The sequence below is a fragment of the Brassica napus genome, chromosome A9 (assembly GCF_020379485.1).
Source record: "Brassica napus cultivar Da-Ae chromosome A9, Da-Ae, whole genome shotgun sequence".
In the NCBI taxonomy this organism is placed as follows: Eukaryota; Viridiplantae; Streptophyta; class Magnoliopsida; order Brassicales; family Brassicaceae; genus Brassica; species Brassica napus.
In genome coordinates, this window is record NC_063442.1 from 38,970,392 (window position 1) to 38,993,050 (window position 22,659).

At 33.1% G+C, this 22,659-nt stretch overlaps 3 protein-coding genes and 1 pseudogene across 3 annotated transcripts; all 4 read left to right on the plus strand.

Moving 5' to 3' along the window:
• The first annotated feature begins 394 nt into the window (after window positions 1-394).
• LOC106368638 (tetraspanin-8) lies at window positions 395-2,062 on the plus strand. The gene is made up of 2 exons (XM_013808644.3): window positions 395-1,107; window positions 1,566-2,062. The coding sequence occupies exons 1-2, from the start codon at window positions 601-603 to the stop codon at window positions 1,875-1,877; spliced, it is 819 nt and encodes a 272-aa protein (XP_013664098.2). The 5' UTR covers window positions 395-600; the 3' UTR covers window positions 1,878-2,062.
• A 1,585-nt stretch (window positions 2,063-3,647) lies between these two features.
• Window positions 3,648-4,995, plus strand: LOC106368637 (heterodimeric geranylgeranyl pyrophosphate synthase large subunit 2-like). The gene has a single exon (XM_013808643.3). The coding sequence runs from the start codon at window positions 3,711-3,713 to the stop codon at window positions 4,824-4,826; it is 1,116 nt and encodes a 371-aa protein (XP_013664097.2). The 5' UTR covers window positions 3,648-3,710; the 3' UTR covers window positions 4,827-4,995.
• Window positions 4,996-7,348: 2,353 nt separating this feature from the next.
• Window positions 7,349-10,437, plus strand: LOC125578535 (annotated as a pseudogene).
• Window positions 10,438-18,589: 8,152 nt separating this feature from the next.
• LOC106368640 (calcium uniporter protein 2, mitochondrial-like) lies at window positions 18,590-20,706 on the plus strand. Its single transcript, XM_013808645.3, has 2 exons — window positions 18,590-19,266; window positions 19,969-20,706. The coding sequence occupies exons 1-2, from the start codon at window positions 18,703-18,705 to the stop codon at window positions 20,425-20,427; spliced, it is 1,023 nt and encodes a 340-aa protein (XP_013664099.2). The 5' UTR covers window positions 18,590-18,702; the 3' UTR covers window positions 20,428-20,706.
• Window positions 20,707-22,659: the final 1,953 nt, after the last annotated feature.

The window sequence follows — 22,659 nt, forward strand, 5'->3', positions numbered from 1 at the left end:
TAAACCCAAATATCTAAAAACTTGAAATACTCTAATCGATTTCAAATGAATACCCAAACGCCAACGCTAGTTTGGTAGCATTGCTCAAGCAGCACAAAAACAAATTCCAATTTAGTCATTTCCTTAAACTATATAACACGAGTAAAACCGTTGACGAAATAAACAAGTAAACAAAAGCAAATAAGACTTTGGAAACCTTTTCCATCTCTCTCACGCAAGTAAAAACAACGAGGAAAAACATCTCAATTATTTGACATAGTGTAAATAAAATATTATAACTAGTCATATTCACATTCAAAAGTCCTAATCACATTTGCAAGTCCTTATCAGATTAGGCTAGACTAAAATACCCACCACTCACAATTAAACGCGTGGAAGTTTAATTAGTCAAAGAAAGCACAAAGTCTTTTAAGTCTCTCAACAACTTTCATAAGAGGAGAAGGAGAAGAGATATCACCAAAACCCATTCATCATTAAGCAATAAAGAAACTTCTCTGCAGCTTCTCCTTCCTCTCACGCGTTTCAATCCTCTCTATATAACTCTCTTCCCCCTTAAAACCCATCTCAAATTCCACTTCTTTTGAATACGTATTGAAAACCATGGTTCGTTGTAGCAACAACCTCGTCGGTGTACTCAACTTCATCGTCTTCCTCCTCTCGATCCCCATCTTAGCTGGAGGTATATGGCTAAGCCAAAAAGGCTCAACGGAGTGTGAGCGTTTTCTCGACAAGCCCGTGATCGCTCTCGGAGTCTTCCTCATGGTCGTAGCGATCGCTGGTTTGATCGGTTCGTGTTGCAGAGTCACGTGGCTTCTCTGGACGTACCTCCTCGTCATGTTCCTCTTGATCCTCCTCGTCTTCTGTTTCACGATTTTCGCCTTCGTTGTCACTAACAAAGGCGCAGGGGAGAAAGTTTCAGAGAGAGGGTATAAAGAGTATAGGCTTGGAGATTACTCTAACTGGTTGCAGAAACGTGTGAACAGTGACAAGAACTGGAGGAGGATTAGGAGTTGTCTCGTTGAGAGCAAAGTCTGTTCTAAACTTGAAGCTAAGCTTATTAATGAGCCTGTCAATAAGTTCTACCAAGAACACCTTACTGCTCTTCAGGTAAAAGCTTTTAATCTTTTTGTCTTATATTTGGTTCGAACCTTGGATCTGATTCCTTGTCTGAAAGCTTGTCTGGTTTTAAGGATTTTAGTCAGAACTTTGTTTTTTTGTTTGTCTGACTTTTTGACCCTTAAAATCTCTTTTTGTGATCTCAAATGTTTTGATTCTGTAACATGGCTTTTAAAGATCCAAACTCTTTATAACACAAAAGGTTTTTCTTTTTGATTTATAAAGTTTCAGCCTTTTTTTAAAAAAAAAAAATTGAGAAATGATTATATATTTATATGAGCTTTTATGTTCTGTTCTTAGCAGTTTTGTATGCTTTTGCTCTTTTTAAGTCTCTATTTTCCACTCTTATGAGACTAGATAGTCTAAATAGTATCTGAAGCTTATTCTCTGTGTTATGGTTGATGTCTTACTACAACTAATTAACTAATCTTTTTTGTTTTGTGTTACAGTCTGGTTGCTGCAAACCCGCAGAGAAATGCCAATTCGCTTACGTAAGCGCCACAAACTGGACCAAGACGGCCGGGACACACCCTGATCCAGACTGCCAAACCTGGGACAACGCACCAAACAAGCTCTGCTTCGATTGCCAATCTTGCAAAGCGGGTCTCCTCGACAATGTCAAGAGCGCGTGGAAGAAAGTTGCAGTCGTTAACATCATCTTCCTCGTCTTCCTCATCATTGTCTACTCGGTTGGTTGCTGTGCTTTGAGGAACAACAAGAGAGATGACAGCTACGGCCGTACTTATGGATATAAGCCTTGAGGGTCTTTTAGGACAGAGATTCGTTCATTGTTCTTTACACATTATTGGAGTTTGCTTTTTTATGTTTGATGATTCCTATCTTCGTGTTTTGAGACCTATTGCTTGTACAGCTTTCTACTTATTAGCTAGTGTGTTCTGCCTTCTGGCTAAACCATGATATTGATTTATTATATGTTTTCCCTTCATTTTTATTTAAGCATACCATGTTCTCTTGATCTTCTTGTTGAGGAGCAGAGAAGCCACACTTGTGACAAAAACTCAGCACCGATCTTGGCTGTAATATTGAAAAGAATTATGGTAGTCTCTGTGACGCCCCGACCCGCTAATGTTAGAGAAGATATGGAAGGAACCATGATAGCTTCGTTTACCTCTCGGGTGTAGGCTTGTTATGATTTTCTCTCAGTTTTTTTGATACAAAACATTAGAGAAAGAAGCATACATGTTGTAAAAATGTTTTAAATATACATAACTGCATTTTTTTAATTTAATGAACTTGCATAAAAACACATTGAGACTTACTCAAAATTGATGATAGTAGGGATATTGATGGATCTCAAATTATCCACAAAATAATTAGGTTAAGTGTTTCAATTACGTGTATAAGAAAAATTTATCAAAAATTGTGTATTGATATTTCCGTATGAAGAAATGTATTTTATTGATAATATAAGTACAAAACTAGTATAAATAGAGAAGGTATCTAAGAACAAAGACGTATGGAAGTACAGTACAAGTAGAAAATTAGTATGAATACAAAAGGTATCTAATAACAAAGACGTATGAAAGTATAGTATTGCTTTTAATCGGAAAAAAATGTATTGCTGTAGAAGAATTTGGATCCCTCTTCTTCTTGCCATTGGTCTTGCTTTTATAGGCCTTCAAGAGATAGTAACGGCGATATAGTCTCCAACGAGGATCAGATACCTTTAAAACCGGCTTCAATGATTTGACTTCAGTTACATTGCAGTTTGAAAGTGTCAGCTCAGCATGGACCGCCTTTTGAGCATAGTATGGGCATCAGACCTCCGAGGGCACATTTGTCTTCATGCGGGTTTGAAGGACACTGGATCGGGTTCTCGGATCGGGTATGGAGCGGAGTCAAATCCGCCTCTAACAGATATATAATTGTTGATGAAGGATATAGATTTGGTTATGGAGAAATAAAGATAAGGGAGACGAACAGATTGGGCTGATGTTTTTGGTTATTGTTTGTGTGAATGATTGTTACTCGAGCCCCTTAATTAATGGGTCCAAAAAGCCTGCCACAAAAACTGCACATATGTAATCGATACACAAGTATAAACATGTATAAATTGTAACATTTTAATTCTTAAAACTTATAACATATGAATACAAAAAAATATACAGGATTAGTTTAGTTTGTTGTTGTTTGCGCTTTATGAAAAATGAAAGTATAATTGTGTCTAAATGAAGATTAGCGCTTTATGAAACACATATGAAAGTGTATATTAGATCCAAATAATACATCTAAAAATATTTTTCATCATCAGAAATTTATATTAAGAAAATTGTAGTTCCAGTATAGTTGCGTGTAAATGATGATTAGCGCTTTATGAAAATGAAAAAAAAAATGCAAACGTGAAGATAATATGAAGAGGAAAGAAAGTGGCTCTCACGAGGTCCATGTTTTTTGGATCTTGCTTTCTTTTACGTAATTAGGATAGCATAACGTGAAGAGATCATGTAGAGGTTACATGTTTATTTTGCATCTTGCTTTCTTTCTAAAAAACCATCGGTTAACATATATAATATCTCTATATATTCGACAAACGACAAATAGCCCGAGCTAGAAGAAGTTTGTCTTGATGAAAAATGGAAGCTCAAATTCTGTTTCTCTATCTCTCACTCCTCGCTCTCTCTCTAAACTTCTTATTTCAGTATCTCAAGCCGAGGCTAAGCCGCATGCTCCAGCCTTCTCTTGAAACTCAAGCCAAGGCCGCCATTTTATCAAGAAAAGAAGTAGCCGAGTTTCTTGATTCTCCCATTGTGGAAGTAGTAGAAGAGGAAGAAGATGAAGATATCTATACAATTTCTAGTTCCACGTTCGATTTTGATCCATACATGGCGAGCAAGGCCGAAGCAGTGAACAAAGCTCTAGACGAAGCCATACCGGTCGGGGAGCCACTCAAGATCCACGAAGCCATGCGTTACGCGGTTCTTGCGGCCGGAAAACGCGTTAGACCTATTCTCTGCCTCGCTTCCTGCGGTCTAGTAGGCGGCGAAGAAAACGCCGCGATGCCAGCGGCTTGTGCGGTTGAGATGATACACACCATGTCACTAATCAAAGACGACTTGCCTTGCATGGACAATGACGACCTGCGTCGTGGGAAGCCCACCACTCACAAAGCCTTCGGCGAAGGAATCGCCATTCTCTCCGGAGGAGCTCTCTTGTCTCTTGCGTTTGAGCACATGACAACGGCGGAGATATCCTCGGAGAGAATGGTTTGGGCGGTCAGGGAGCTGGCTAGGTCCATTGGAACTAGAGGGTTGGTCGCGGGACAAGCAAAGGACATAAGTAGTGAAGGTTTGGAGTTGAACGACGTCGGTTTAGAGCATTTGGAGTTTATCCATGTACACAAAACTGCTGTTCTGTTGGAAACTGCTGCGGTTCTTGGAGCCATTATTGGTGGTGGGTCTGATGAAGAGATTGAGAGTGTAAGAAAGTTCGCAAGGTGCATTGGATTGTTGTTTCAGGTGGTGGATGATATTTTGGACGAGACCAAGTCGTCGGAGGAGTTGGGAAAGACCGCCGGAAAAGATCAGCTACTTGGAAAGCTGACGTATCCCAAGCTGATGGGGTTGGAGAAATCTAAAGAATTTGTTAAGAGATTGACTAAAGATGCACGTCAACATCTCCATGGGTTTAGTACGGAGAAGGTGGCACCTTTAGTAGCTCTTACTAATTTTATTGCCAATAGAAATAAATGAAGTGTTATGTGTTTTAGAACTTTGATAGTTTGTTTCTTTGTGTCGGGTTTATGTATACATGCTAAACTAGTGTGCTTACTTTTAAGTGTAACCACATTTTTATATTTTTATTTTTAAAATTTGTAAAAGGAAAAACTTGAAACGTAAATCCATTTGCCTCTTTTGTTAATCTGTGCCGGTAAAGCAAAACGCCCTCTCGTCACAGGCTGCCAACTCAGCTTTGCTTCTTCCTCCTGATGCCATGTGGACAGTTTTTGAAAAAAGACGCGTTTTGTTTGTCAATCTGAAATCGTTCCGAGTCGTGTCTGTAAGGATCTTTTAATTGTTTTCGTTACTCGCGGCAGAGTTGGTCGCATATTTCTTGGACCTCAATTAACAAATCACTCATAGTGTCTTGGACCCGTTCATTTAGGTCCGATCGCTATTCTTTCTTTTTTTTTTGGCAACTGTCCGATGGCTATTCTCATCAAATTATTTAGGACCTTTTTTTTTCCTGTAAAAGACATATAAACATCTCGCGGCGCCGATGAGGTGTTTGTCTCAGTTAAACCAATCAGATTATATAACTAATCAGATTATTATTCCTCGTGAGACTTATTCACAGTCGAGAAAGTTCCTAGTGATACATTGTTTTTGTTTGGTTGAGACAGTCTGATTGGATTTCAGTTGTATCGACATGAATTATTGTAGAGTATCAATTATCACCATTCGGAGCATCTCCAAAAAGGAACTCTATTTTGAAGTTTCCAAAACTCTATATTTGAAGTTTCAATGTATTCTTTTCCAAAAGTAAAACTTCAAACCTAACTTCAAAATTATTTATATTTTACACTATAGTCCTTATATTTATCATAGTTAATATAAATTCATAAAAAATTCTATAAATAACTAGTACATATATATATAAATATTACAGAAATATTAATTAAAAAAATCTTTCACTAAAATATAAAATTATAAATAAAAATACATAATTAAATATTAAACTGCAAGCAAATACTACATTATTCCATAAAATTATTTTCGTAATGCTCTCATATATGATCAACTAGTGCATTTCGAAGTAAGAAATGACTCTCTTTGTTTTATAAATTTTAGTTCTAAAATATTATAAATCTTGTTTTAAAATTTTTATTTAATTTCATGTGTAAAACTTAAATTTATAAAATAAATTTAAAATATTTATGAGATATAAAAGTTTTAAGGATTAAAACAATAAACAAAAAATATTTAAGAATTATAAATATGATCTATAATTGGAAGGACCAAAATGCAAATAAAAAGATGAAACTTCAAATTTGAAGTTTTGAAAAGTGAAACTCTATATTTGGAGTTTCACTCTTTGAAGTTTCTTTTTGAAGAGTAAAAAACTCTATATTTGAAGTTATAGAGTTTCTTTTGGAGATGCTCTCAGAGATATCTTTTTGTCACCAACTTAAAACTCTGATCCATTCCTTTTAGCCATTTGAGTTTTTTAAAGTCTAATGCCAAACATCTTTAAAAACATTAAATAATCCGACACGAATATTAGTACTTTCGTACATTATACTTTTTTTTTCTTTTTTTTTTTGATTAACCTGGGGGTATCCCAGGCCCATGGAGAGGCCCAGACTAATCTCCAAGGGGAGGTGCAGCCCACGGATAGACCCTCTTTCCGGGTATTCAAATGGGCCCTAAAGCATGGGCCCATATTCGTGTTGGGTGACCAGGATAATTGTGACTTAGTTTCGCGCAGCAGGTGAATCGAACCTGAAACATGTTGGTGTTTCAGTCCCGTCTCCTTACCACTCGACCACAATCACCCGGTCAAAATTATACTTTAACGATCGATATTAATCCATTTGCTGTCTTAAACATGTTCCCGTCTTATTTTATTTATTGTAGACAAAATATAAGTCAATTAATGGTGTATATATTCCATCCATCCGTTTTGAAATTTCAGTATCTTAAGGTGATGAAACAAGCAATGTAAAAACTTTTGGATATGCATTTTTATTTCATATGTTATCTTTTGACTTACAGTAATCTTCCTTATCATAATGTTTGATTTTTATTATACATTAGATTCTGGGTATATTTTTGTTTTAATTTTTTTAAGAAATTTAATTTTTATAAAAATTAAATGACATAAATTTTAATAAAAACATGATTACTTATTTAAAAAAAACATAGATATTAAAAATCTGTTTTTGTGATTAAATCATATCAATAATTGATTTTAGACCAAACCTATATTAACTGGTCATGTTACTAATTTAATTATATTTTATTATTTTTGACCCAAAAGAAAAAACAAGAAAACAAAATTGATAACTGTTCACGATGTTGATGCTCGAGCAGAGGGATATGCCCTTTGGCCCATATCTTTTGGTAGATATTTTATTAAAATCTTTTTTGGGTGTAATTATTAAAATAACTTGTCGTATTATCTCGGAAAATATGCTTTTCTGACGTTATCTTTTATCGATAATTAGGAATATGTACACGAATCAAGAATCAATCAAGATTTATGAATTTGAAGTTTCCTCTGTTCAATCTAACACTACTAAAAGCAGAATACGAAGAGCATACAGGCTATCCACGTCGGCCATTTAATCAACCAATGGAGTGCCTTTTTTTATCCACGTCAGCCAAGTTTGGGTTGATCTTGGGTCTTCTAATTTAAAATCCGTAAGCCCATCATCATTTGTAACCAAGCCCACACGATGTGTACCCCTAGCTCTATCTCATCTCATCTCATCTCTTCCCTTAGCATCCTAAAACAGTTAGGCGATCGATCTATTCCACGACTCATCTCTTTGCCTTTTCCCCTTCTCAAACGGATCGATCAATCGACACCATATTCATGAGTGTGCAATGAATCCACTGGACAACTCGCCCACTATTGTGACTCACTGAGTCATTCAGCTGGATTGAAACCGAAGATCCGCCGTCGAGGAGCTTTGCTTCGCCGAATGTCGTCGGAGTCAAAGGTCGAGTTTTTACGGAAGCTGGTGAAGGTGAAGGATGGTTTAGCTTCAGATGTTGTGGAGAAGAGTGAGAGTAAAGGCAGGAGTAGAAGGAGTGAGAGTTAAGGTCGCCATTAATGGAGCAAGGTTTACAGATTCGATTGAGTTTGATTTGATTTTTTTCTAGGGCTTGAAATGGGAGATGAGATCTACTGTTGGAGGGAGAGAAAAGTGTGTGGTGCGGGCAGAGAGAGAGAGAGAGAACAGAGAAGCAAGCACTTGGACAAAGTGAAAGCGTTAAAGGTAGCGACTTTTGTCTCCTTCACTATGGTAAACCCCAAAAATGCTTCATCTTTCTTCTTTATTTTATGCTTTCCTCTTTCTCCTTAAACATCAATTACTCTGAAAATGCATTATCATCGTTTTGGTTCATCATCATTTGTAAATATTAATCAAAGTTGTAAATGATGGCAGGATGGAGCTTTGATCATCGTCATTTGTATCACCCGTAGTGGATTTTCAACTAATGAAACATGAGCCGATAAAAAGTTAACTCTGAAATGCATTTTATATATATAAAGTTGAATTGTGCTCAAAGCACAGCCCTCCACGACACAAAACAGGGTGGGGCTTTTGCCGATACGTGTCAGCTCGGTAGTGCGTCTGTGTATCTCACGCTCTCTCTTCCTTCTTGCGCGTCATGGGATTGTGTATTATCTCTTCCTTTTCGCGCGTCATGGGTTATTTCGATTGGGCGTTAATTTTTTATGGGTTTCATGTTTACTTCAGACTTCAATTAGAATAAATCCCGTGTTTTTTTTCTTCGCCCCTACAGAACCCATGTCGATTAGGTTTTCTAAATTGCTCTTCCATCTTCTTCCTTAGAGTAGGAAATGTTACCAGTTACCAAATTATCATCTTAAACCCTCCATTACTCTCTCACACATGATCTATATTCAATGTGATTTCTGGATCTGAGGCGGTGGAGATTCATCTATAAAAAGATCCGAAAATCAGTCTGAAAATGGGCAAATACATGAAGAAATCGAAGATTACCAACAACGATACGGAGCCCACCGAGCCAACTTTCCTGGGAGTTCGCACCAGGGACGCTAAAACCCTAGCTCTGAAGCGGCTCAATTCCTCCGCCTCTGATTCCGCTCTAGCTGGAGACTCTTCTTGCTACCTTCAGCTCCACAGCCGCCGCCTCGAGAAACCCCCGGCGCTGACGGAGCCGAAACAGCCACCGAGAATTAAGGAGCCTGGCTCGAAGGGTCGGGTTAGCTCCGGTTTGGGTTCGGTTCATGTAGCTCAGAGCTGTAACGGAGATGATTGGTTTGGGAAGTCTGAAGCTTTTTTGTGGAGAGAACAGTCCTGATTTTCAATCGATACAAAGGTTCGTGATTTCGTGCCCTAGCGATTCATCTTCTTACCAATTCGATGAAACCCACTTTGTTTTTTTTTTTGGTCTTATTGAAATATGTTTAGTTTGAGTTTGAATCAAGACCCCAGTTCGTGTTTTGTGTCATAGCTTCTTTTGCCCAAACTGTGAAGAGCGTTAGGCTTCTCTTGACCTTTCGTTGTTTGCTCAAATCATGTTTTTTTTCCTTTCTCATGTTTACCTGATTGGTTTGATTTTATATTCGACTTTACTGTCTTCTGGTGTACTGCTGTGTTATTACTGCTCACTCTCGGACTCTTTGTGGTGTTAGATTAGACATTTCAGAGTTATTGTTGTTTGTCTCATGTGTACCACATTGCAGAGGTTATCAATGTGTATCATATTTAATATCTAAGTTGGTGAAAGTATGACCCTTTTTGTGAATATAAGTTTTGAGTCCTCTCCTTGATGAGCTAATGACATTGGAAGTGGTACGCATTAGGGTTTAGAGATAGAGATTCACCTTAATTTTTTCAACATATGTTTTTTTTTTGTTTTTAACTAAAGTGGTTGTTGTATGAATGTCAGTAGCTTTTAATATGTAAGATCATATGAAAAAATGGAGACTTTCTTCGTAAGTGTAGTGAAAGTACTGTGGTGTGGCGTCATGTTCATGGGACCTAGCTAAGCTGTTGAGAAGAACTACGAGCTACCTGATGGGCAAGTGATAACAATTGGTTCTGAGCTGTTCCATTGTCCTGAGGACCAAGGTTATTTACCAGCCATCTATGATTCATATGGAGAATACTGGTATCCATGAAACAACTTTAACTCCTTAATGAAGTGTGATGTAGACATCAGAAAGGATGTGTACGGTATAACATCGTGACCAGTGGTGGAAGCACATTTTCTCTGAGATCGCTAACAATTTGAGCTAAGATATCACGTCTTGGTCTACAAGCAGCATGAAGATCATAGTTGCTACTCCTCCTGAGAGAAATACCCTGTCTTGATTAGAGGGTCCATCTTGGCTTCACTCTGTACATGGCGCAATGGAATAAGTCAGGCCCATCCATTATTCTCAGGAAATGCTTCTTAGCTTGGAGTTATCATTTTTTTCAGAAAAGAAGCGTTAATCTATTCTTCTTCTTTTTTTTGTTCTTATTTCTGGCCAAAGACATTTTCAAAGATTTATGTTCTTCTTATTTAGTTCAGCTGCCTGTGAGTGAATAATAACACATCTTTCTCTCTTTAACTATTATATAGCATTGTGTTTCCTGTTCTCTTTGTATTATTTTTTTCTACGTTTGTACACTTCTATCAGTTCAAATGGTGAACTATAGATACAACACATGATTAAAGAGAAACCAACACGTACCATAAAAGCGAAGTTAGGGAACCCAAAAGTCTAATTAATGTTGGAGTTATTAAATCATACAATCAGCCCAAAACAAAAAAAAAAACTTACATTACATGACGACACAACAAAGACAAGAAGACATCTTAGAAGGTGTTTTCATGGTTTGGATCAGTGTTCAGGGTCGGTCTAATAGCCCCTCTGCCTGCAACCCATAAGCTGTTCCAGAAACTCGGTGAGTCTGATATGTTAGAGGTCCATTGATCAGCAAGTTTCTGGTCTTTGGCCTCTGTGTCTCTCCTTCAACCAGCAGATGTCTTTATACTCTCCTTTTATCTTCTCTCTTGTGATTTCCTGCTCTTCCGAGTTGAAATAATCTCAGTTAAAAAGACTACCACAGACGAGTTGAAATGTTAAATTTAATTGCATATTCCTCGACTATATAAATCGAAACCTTTAGCTAAAATAAAATCACAATTCTTACAAAAATATTTTCACATTATGCACGGAGATCAACCCCTATCAAAACTCGAAACCCTCCCTCAAGACCTCCAAGGTGATATATTTTCAAGAGTAGCACGGTTATCAAGAACCACCATACGCCATCTAATGCAATCATGCCCATTTCGCCGAAGCTGCTAAAGACACACGAGTCTACAAGCATATGACAGTCAAATCATTGATTATCCATCCACTTGCTTCTCTAATAAGGTATTGCAATCTCATCTCATGACAAAATATTTGTCGCTGGAAACTTAGAAACAATGCTATTTGTATAACCAAATGAAAAAATCACATACTTCATTTTATATATGGTGAATCACTTCTAATTCCTAAAAGTAAAACATCATATCGCATATATGTTTTCATGTACTTTAGCAGTAACAATTTTTGTGGGTTTCTGTTGGACACAATATATAAATTTTTTACTTCTCTACGTTTACGTTTAACCACTCATTTTTCTCATGCATATATATTACGTCAAGAAAACGTATACACAATATTTATTAATAATTTCATGTATATTTATTGAATATTTTAACATAAATAACAAACAGTAAACATATAATATCTAGTTTATAAATAAAGTTTAGCTATGTGTTTGGCAAATTTATTTTTGTTTCTTATACAGTATTTTAAATATTTTAATATAAATAACACTTTGCAATATATTAAAGTAGAAATCTTTTTTGATGTCAAAATAAAATCTATACTATATAAAAGTTGATGCTATAAGCCATTGAGAGCATCCACGTAAAATGTTAAACGACCAATCATAGTATCACAAATCATTATTTTGGTTTACTATTTTGAAAAATGTTAATATTACAAAAAAACAATCATTTATTTCAAACTAAAATATAAATCTATATCAAATAAGGTAAATTTACAAAATTATAAATACTATATTAATTTAACATAATGTTTAACATTTTTCAAAAATTAAAATGAAATAACCAAAATAATATTTAATTTAAAATATATACTCATGATTTAAATTTAAATAACTATATAAATCTAAATTTAAACTCATGATTTTCAAAATTTAGGTTATATACTATTGAAAATATTCAAAATAACATATACTATATATAATTTGATATTATTAATAATTCAGAATGTTCATATATTATTTTAAAGCACCAAAACATATACCAAGTGTCTTTTTTTGGTATTTCTAAAAGTGTTAATATTACAAAAAAATTTATTTCAAAATAAAATATAAATAAGTACTCAAATAAATTAAACTTACAAAATTAAAAAAACCATGTACTATATAAAAGTTGAGGCTATAAACCATTGAAAGTGTCCATTAGAATGTTAAACGACCAATCGTAGTATGACAAATCATTATTTTAGTTTACTATTTTGAAAAATGTTAATATTACAAAAAAAAACAATCATTTATTTCAAACTAAAATATAAATTGATATCAAATAAGGTAAATTTACAAAATTATAAATACTATATTAATTTAACATAATGTTTAACATTTTTCAAAAATTAAAAAGAAATAACCAAAATAATATTTAATTTAAAATACATACTCATTATTTAGATTTAAATAACTATATAAATCTAAATTTAAACTCATGATTTTCAAAATTTAGGTGATATACTATTGAAAATATTCAAAAATAACATATACTATATATAATTTGATATTATTAATCATTCAGAATGTTCATATATTATTTTAAAGCACCAAAACTTATACCAATTGTCTTTTTTTGGTATTTCTAAAAGTGTTAATATTACAAAACATTTTATTTCAAAATAAAATATAAATAAGCACTCAAATAAATTAAACTTACAAAATTAAAAAAAACCATGTACAAATCTATACTATATAAAATAAATTTTCGAAAACTAACATAAAAATAACAAACAAATATAATAGTTAATTTTAAAATGCAATATTTTCAAACAATTATATCTATATAAATCTAAAACACACTATTTACAAATTTAGGTTATATAACATTCAACAAAAATATGTAATATATTTAATTTGATGCATTAAATCATTGAAAATATCCACATATTATTTTAAAGCACCAAAATATGTCAAATTACCATTTTAATTATTATTTTAAAAATTTCAAGATTTTCAGAAAAAATGTTTATTTCAAAATAAAAAGAAAACTACTATTCAATTTTGTGAAAAAGGCAAAATTATTAAAAGAATCAATTTGGTATATAAACTAAATCTTTGAAAGACCAACATAAAATTAACTAACAAAAAAATAACTAAAATAATTAGTTTATTATAAAAATTAAATCTTTAGAAGATCAACATAAAATTAAGTAACTAAAATAATCTTAAAAATATAAGGATTTCAAATAATAAAGACAATATAAATCTAAAGCACTATTTCATTACATATGAATCTATAACATATGATTTCAAAATTTAGGATATATATAGTGTTCACATATAATTTAAAAATATCATTATAATAATATAAAACAATCAGCATTATAATTTGATAAATTAAATAAAGATATTATTTTATTAAAAATAATTAACTTGATATATAAAATAAATATATATTTGACATTAAACAGAAAATAACAAAAATAAAAATATTTCAAAAAGAAATAAAGTTAAAAAAACAAATTATTTATTAATAATCACGTATGTAAAAATAAATAAAAATCAACAAATACTATAAAAAGATAAATTAAAATTTGTAAAAAAATATCTTTAAAGTTAGACTGATATTTATAGCTAATTATTGAAAACTAACATAATAAGAGATTGACAAGAAAAAATCTAATTATGTCTGTAACCTTTAATACGATATGGACTATATCTTTTAAAAATCAGAAATAACTTAAAATATCAATAATAATATTTAATGTCAGCATCATAAGTTAATATTTTTATAAACCTTAAATTTTCTTAAAAAAATATAAAAATTAAAAAATACTTACTTGATATATATGCTAACTCTTCATTAATTAACGTCAGAATTATAAAATTATGTCTTAAAGTATGTCAAAACATACATATAGCTTATAAATCAAAATAAAATAAATAATTAATATCATAGTACTTAATATGAGCCAATAAATATAAATGTAAACTGAAATTTAGTATTTGTTTTTTATTTATATCGGTCTCAGCTATAAAATATTGTAAATTTATAATATGTTATATGAGTTTCTTAGAAAAATAATGGTTGATTGTGATTCTTTTTTTTACCGAGCCAATTTATTATTTAGTTTACAATAAGTTACAAAGCTCTGTAAGAAATATGTGATTGTAACAATAGTTTACATATGTAAGAAATATATTGTTAAACAAGTTGTTTATTTCTGTTTTTTTAAATTTTTTACCTATGTGTTCTCAAGCTGTTTTTATCAATAAATGAATAAACATAGTTATATAGTAATCAAAAATTTAAATTTAATAAATTTTGACATATATGTTTATAAGAAAATCATTAAATATTCATTAAACTAATCAAATATGTTTTTAAGAAAAACTCTAAATATTTTATAATCAATAAGCTTTTTTGAATATGGTCATTAAAATTATGCAAACTATATGGTGACTTTTCATAAGTCTTAAGTGTAATTCACCGATAGAATTTATAGGACATATGCTTATGAAAATTTATTAAAGCAATTAACATAACATATAAAATTAAAAATGATCTCACCAAGTTCTATCAATGAAAGATACTTGAAACAAAATGTTATTAAAACATACGACAACATAAAATAATCAAAGAGGCTAATAATTAAAGTATATTAGTTTAAAATTCTAATAACATTTACAAATAATATTGACATTAGAGTATAGTTTCACGCTCTCAGTGACAACAGAAAATAAAGATATGAAAAATATTCATTATATATTCGTCAGTTGGAAAATATAATATCTAAGTTTATGAAATATGATGTGAACTAATAAAACATCATAATCACGCCATTAATTAATATTGTAACTAGATCAAGTAGAAGATGTATATAATATTTTTTAGTAATATATGTTTATTTTAATAAATAAAATATTATTTAACATTAGTTTAAAGTTGTATATATTTATTTTTCTTTTTGTTATATCTAAAATAATATTACTATTTAAATTTCATAAAAATATTTATTATGATTTAACTCTAAATATAATACAAACAAATATGCATTTAAGCGACTTCAGGATGATTATTTCAAATAGAGATATTCACAAAAATATATAATAAGTTTTCTTTCATTGTAAAAATTTGGTTAATACAAAGTAAAGCTAGATATTGTGCATATACATTAAGTTCTTATGTTTTTCAAATAGATAGATAGATAAAACAATTATAATAAAAATTATTATAACAGTGTATTATTTTTTAATATGAATAAAATGATCAATATATATTTTTAAAATAAGATTAATAAAAAATAAATAAAAAGATTAATAAACAATATAAACATGTTTATAAATACACTTACGCAGTTACATATACAAAAAAAGATATCTAAATATTAGTTTTTTAAAGACTATAATTGTATAAAAAAAATCTAAATAAAAAAATAATAAAGCATACTTCGAATAAAACTTCATATAAAAATGCATATAAACCAATTGTACTTCATTATCTTAAAATTAGTATAAAATGATACAAATTATTAAAATAAACTCGCGCGTAGCGCGAATCAAAAATCTAGTTGGTACTAATAATTAAAAATTTATATTGAATACGCCCCTTAAACTTAGTTGATTAAAAAATAAAAGAGCTTTTGATGAGAGATTTTTATATTTATTTTTATTTTTATATATCGTCCCAATTGAAGTTTCAAAATACAATGAAAATCGAATAAAATCCGCACGACCTTACTATCTGTACATTTCCACCGGACACATGGACGGGTTACTTTCCAATTTCGAATCCAACACGAACGAAATACATACAACCAAGCCATTTATCATTACTCTGGAGCTGACTTCCATTTCAATGGATGGATCAATTATCCGCTTTCTCCTACCTGTTGCATTTTCAACCATCAATAAAATTTTGAATTTACCACCTACTAAAAAACAGGTTTGGATGGCAGCTGCCTCATTGCCAAAAATGCTCTCAATCTGCGCAAATAAGAAAATGAGGTACTCTAACAAGATAGACCAACAGACTACAAGAGCCCAAGGATGGGTTACTCCTAGCATATGGAGACATCGATGAGCATCCTGAGTCGGAGAACACCCGACCAACCAAATATCGCTGCCATATGCATGTCTTTGAGAACCAAAGGATGGTTCTTGATAATGACAACCAACGAAACTTCAGTGACAAACAAAGAAGACGTTACAGACGAAATCTAAGAGCCAAAACTTTAAAGAATATCACCACCTTCGAAAATGATGATAGACCAATGAACGCCAAAGCCATAGATGACTTAACGCTTTGGAAACTCCAAAGAACCTTCTTGTGCGGAGACCAAGAGCCAGACACAACCACACAATAGAACATGAACCATGCATGTGCCACCAAGTAGAATGACCTTTAGTGAAATACATTAACAAAGACAGGAAGGACCGTTTGTCCCGGGACACCTCGAAACGAGCTGTGGAGACCACCCTCCGCTACTCTGCACAATCCACAACCAAAACCCATGAACTCAAGAGAGTCGAGGGAAAGAAATCCACGCCAAACACTTCGATTTTGAAGCAGATCTTCTCTTCGACGCTGCTTGATAGCATAAGAGATTAAGATCAGAAAAAAACAAAATAGATCCGAACACCAAACTCTAATAAACATAAATTTCAAATATTACTTAAAAATATTTATATAAAACTGGTATAAGCAAATTTTAGTAACTATTTTTGAGAATATTAAACATCAAACTTTTCTATTAAAAAAACATCAAAATCTTTATAAAGAAAATGAACATTTGCGGAGTCTCTATCCAGCTGATGTCTGGTGAGTACCAATTGCATAAGACTTTAAAATAGATTTGTAATCGATAATTATTAGTCAGATCTAATGGATCTAATTATTCAATTAGCAAATGCCATTTGCTGGCCTCAGCGTTACCATCAGGCCGAAGTCGACGTTGATAACGTAGGATTAATTAATTGTTAGACATTTGCTAATGTAATACATTTAGATTTTTTTCTCTTTGCCAAAATAATTTTTCAATTTGCGGACATTGCTTGTCAGTTGTCACTCGACTCACTCCAATAAGTTCGTAACTGGTGGAGGTAGTACTATACACGTGTCACTGCATGACTTGCTAAAGCTCTAATAACTTTACCAAATTGCTATTCTTTCAAGGTTCGCTAGGTTGGGAATAGCACCCAAACTTCCGGGACTTCAGATCATATGCCAAAAGCACAAACGTATGCCCAATTTGTTTATAGTTGCACATATCTTTTTTTTGTCCGTCAGTTGCATATATCATTCGTTTTGCACAAAAAGGTATATGCACTAATTAGCCTAGTTTTAAATCGCAAAAAACAATTTTAAATTTTAGTGTGTTGTACTGTATATAAATAACAGAATTTTTTTAAAATGTTTTATACAAATAGCATATTATTTTCTATGATTTGGTATCACATTATTTACTATTAAAAACGCAAAAAATATTATGAACGCACAAAATATATTCTTTATTTACTAAAATTTATCCGAGCTATTTATAATTATTTATAGCATTGAAAAGACTTACAAATATATACAAGTTATTTATCATCATGTTTTTGTAAATAAGCATCTCTAAATAGACTATTTAGCTTAATCAACCCACTTGTCTCTCCATCTGTTCTACTTGTTCGCATATTCTTTACGGCATGTTCCTCAAACATTGGAATCTAGAAACCACAATTATTTTTTCCTGATTATTTCTCATAACTATAGAAGATCGGTAAGAAATAAAGATTTTTTGCCTCAACAACTTAAATAATTACCCTGCTTTCTCACTATAAGGCTTCTTTATATGTGTTTATACACAGTGATTAAAATACTTAAAATTGGCATACTGTTTGTTAGCTATATAAGTACTTGATTTATTAAATTAAATAATAAAAAGTTTTCAAAGAGACTATAGAAAATATAAACAGATGCTTTGTATGTAAATATGAAGTATTGGAAGAAAGTAATTTAAAATTAATCTAGGAAATTAGTTTTAACAATATATTTTAATCTAGTAAATTAGTTTGGCAAAAAAAAAATCTAGTAAGTTAGTTAAAAGTAAAACGAATAAAGAACAAGAAAAATACGTGGAACCACGTTCGCTTACACGCAAAAGACTTTTGGTTTCCTACTTCTTCTCCTCTGTCGCCGTTGGGAACAAATTTTAGTTTCCAAAATTAATTATTAATTTAATAAGAAAAAGTATCGGACGGCTGTAACACCACCGCATGCTAACACCATTACTAACCCAACACGTGTACGGCTACAAATCCTCAGTATCTCCACGTTTCTCGCAAGAAGAAAGCGTTTCGAAAGCGAATATTCGGTTGTAAATTGGTAATAATGAATTTCTCGTGTACGTTCTGATATACGCTGACGTGTACGTGTCCTTTTTATTTTTATTTAATTTAAATCAAACAGTATATAAACCCTTTTCTCCTCTGTTCATATTACATTCATATTTTTTAAAAATATTTATATTTATTTTTGTTTTTATTTCTCTTTTTCTCTCTCTCAGGGAGAAAAGAAAAAAAATCGTTCATCCATCATCAATCCATCAATGGCGATGAGGAAGCTTTTGACGAAGCGTCTCTTCAGCATCTCGAACCAAGCCTCGCAGAGCCTAACGAACTGCCGCATCTCTTCATCTTCGTTAGCCGTACGAACACGAGTCCCCAAGGAGTCAGGAGAGGCCAGAATCGCGCCGGAGCCCGGAGACTCCTCGATCTCGCGGCGGTTTCTGCACAACACGGCCATGATTCGGCCGGAGATCATGCAGATGCCGCTGGGAGGGAGCCTGATCGAGAAGCTCCGCGAAATCGACGGCAGCAAGGGGAGAATCCGATTAGACGGCATTGCTCCGCCGATGGCGACGGAGACGGAGACGGATAAGCCTAGTTTGACGGTGGAGGACACGAAGAAGCTTCTCAGAGCTGCGCAGATCGAGATCGTGAAAACGAAGCTTAGAGAGACGGGGAAGAGCTGGATGGCGTATGAGGAGTTTGTTAGCGTTTGCGGCGAAGCGTCTTCGGATCTGGATCATGGAGCTAAGATAGCGAAGATGCTTGATGATTCAGCAAACGTCATCGTTTTGGGAGATTCTGTTTGTATAAGACCAGATCAGGTACTTTTCATTTTTTTCACTTAACTCGTATGGATTAATTGTGAAATGAAATCAATGTATGCAGCTGTTTGATTTGAAACAGATTGGGAGAGATCTCGAATTAGGTTTCCTGAAAAGTTTTTTTTTTTGTTTTTGTTTTTGGATTTTGAATACCGAAAACTGATACTATTTTCCATGGGTTGTATCTCTTTTTCTTTTGGTTCCAATTCAACAGGAGATTGAGAAAACCTCTGTTAACCAGAGTGGTAGGAGGTTCCCAAGTTTGAGGTGGTGATTAACAGAGCAACCGTTTCTTCAGAGACCCAAACCAATCCAAAAAAAAAAAAACATTGCTTGGATTACGTTAACTTGAGAGTCAAGAACCTGATACCAAAACCTTAAATGAAATTCTAAAGAGAGTGAGAGAGAGAGTTGTAGAAGCTTTAGTGTTTCCTAACAAGTTCTTATGGGTATTAGGATAGTGAAAGTGGAAAGCTTGGTCCAAAGGATTGTGTTTTAAGTGGAGAGGCTAGATATTAAGCAGAATTGGGGTTTTGGGATGGGTTCATTTACTTAATAATTAGTGCTAATTGTGTGTGTGTGTTTTTGAGTGCTAATTGTATGTGTGTTTAAAGTGCTAATTATGTCCGAAAGAAGGTGATGGAGGTATTGTTTTACCCAGACGTTTTCTGTTTTTGTCTTTTGCCTTTTGTGTCTGATCAGGTTACAAAATCCATTGAAGGCTTGCTTCCATTGCCCAAGGTTCGTAGCCCGAATGACCCACGAAGGATCGAGTTAAAAGAGCTCGAAGCAGCGAAGGCAGTGATCGATGTGAAAGCACAGTCTTTGGTGCGGAGGGAGCTCTGGGCTGGTCTGGGTTACTTGATCCTGCAGACCGCGGGGTTCATGAGGCTAACGTTTTGGGAACTCTCGTGGGATGTGATGGAGCCGATCTGTTTCTATGTCACGTCTATATACTTTATGGCTGGGTATGGTTTCTTCCTCAGGACATCGAAAGAGCCGTCCTTTGAAGGGTTTTACCAAAGCAGGTTCGAGGCCAAACAGAAGAAGCTGATGAATGTTCATGGGTTTGATGTTGAGAGGTATGGTGAGCTGAAGAAGCTGTTTTGCCATAAGGCTTCAGATCGTGTTTCCAAGATTCTTGGAACTATCCAGAGTTAGATTTTTGATTAGACGAGTCAATGTTGTTGTGTCTGATTTTTCCTAACTAGAGAATTCTACCACCAAAAAATGAAAAAAAAAAAGGTAGATGAAGTTCTCAAGTTTTCAGTTTTCCAAAGAAAAAAGTGTTCGAATTATTGCGGCTTGTGTAACATCAGGGAAGAGTTATGTTCTTCGTTTTCAAGGTTTTTCATTTATGAGATTAATCTAAAATGTAACCATTATGTAAATATATAACATGCAAGTGTTTGAAATGTAATACAAGAAAAGTTATCATTATTTTGCCTGTCAACAGAACTCTTGTGAACTGTAAACGAAAATCTGACTTGTAGCCAGGTAAGCTATCTACCACAAAAGATGATAGATACAAAATATTATTATATCTTTCGGATTGAGAATAAAATATTATTAATATGCTTTGCTATATAGGGCGGAATTGATTCTTTGGCCAACAAAAAAAATCCTACACACAAGAAGACTAAGTTAGTGTCGATCAAGTTTTATACAAAGCCAAATAGGATTAGGGAGCTTTTTCATAATAGTACAAGAATTAGGAACTTGAAGTCTTAAGTTATATAAATAGACCGTGATAATCTCTTAAGTCGATCATCCGATTAATAAAAGAAGAGACCAGAACGAGAGATAGTGAGATCAATAAATAAATTTATGTTTTATTGCTTTGATCAAAGTTGTTCTTCAGAGAAACTTTTGTTGGTAGTGAATAAAAAGACAAGTTTTGGTATCAAATTTATTCCAAGCATACAGCACAAAGTAGGTTCAAAACCTAACAAGTGGTATCAGAGTAATCATGGTCTGATTGCAAGTGCTAGATAGAATTATAGAACCAACTTTAGAAAGATTCGAGATGAAGAAACTTGATGGTAAAAGATGATTTTGGGATACAGAAATACAAGATGATGGGCTAGCTAGAGATACAAGGTTTATTTTTGTTTCTTAAGGGGGAGACTTCACGGTCTTGACAAAATCTAGAAAGAAGAAGGGTCGGAGATCAAAAGAAGGTTGACAAAGATCGTAGAGTAAGAGATCTCTCGGGAACATGTTTAAGTGATTCTATTTAAGGAAGATCATGTATGAAACCACTGCATTGGGCATGTGGAAGGCATTTGAAAAGATTTATCAAACACAAAGTCTTTCTCAAAAAATCTACTTGAAGAAATAATTCTCTTGCTACAAGATGGAAGAGGACACAACGATGAAAATAACGTAGATATCTATCTCAAGTTAATTGCATACTTGGAGAGTATTGAAATTATCATATCAGATGAAGATCAATCAATTCAACTATCGTTGGGACTTCCAAGAAGCGTATAGACCATTGGTTCACATACTCTAATATGGAATTGGGAAAGAAACGCTCACACTAAAGGAAGTTATAACTTCAGCTTATTACAAAGAAGCATAATTTAAGCAAAAACAACTTACTTGTTCAGAAGGTTTGTATGTTGAGACACATGTAAGAACTACGAAGAAGTCAGAGAATGGTAATGAAACTCGAACAACTAGAGATAGAGATCTAAAAGTAAAAGAAGGTTTTAGTCAAATCAAAGGTTTGATTAGAACAACACATGTTGTTTTATTTGTGGAAAAGAAAGCCATTGGAAGTGAGAATCACCAAAAAGAAAGAGACATCCAAATCCTGAAAACTTTACAAAAGAGCATGAGAAACCGTTGGTGTTAACTATTAGCAATCAAGATACACTCAAATGGATCATGGATTCGGGTATTTCTTTCCATATCACACCTAACAAATAAATCTTGTTTTATTTCAAGGAGTATGATGGGGAAAGTGTATTAATGGCTTATATCACTTACGGTAGCATCAAAAGAATGACAAAGATTCGGATTCAGAATCTACAGATGGTTCTGAAGTGATACTCAAGGATGTTTAATACATGCGGAAGTGAGTAAACATCTTATTTTACGGGATGTTAGAAAATCAGGTTGCAAGTATAAAGGGAGTGGCTTCAAGGTTCAATTTTACAAACATAGGAAAAAGTAATTTTAAGAATATACAAAGACAGCGTATACTTTCTTCAAGGAACTGTTGTGAAAAGTGAAGTAAATACTCCAAAAATCTTATAAAGAAGTTAGAGGAAAGAAGTTAAAGAAGGTGTTTTACGATAAAAATCTGATTCAGGGACCAAGTCCTTACAGTTTAGGACGGAAAGCCATCAGCTATAGGTGGAGATTCTTTTAACATAAGATACGAGT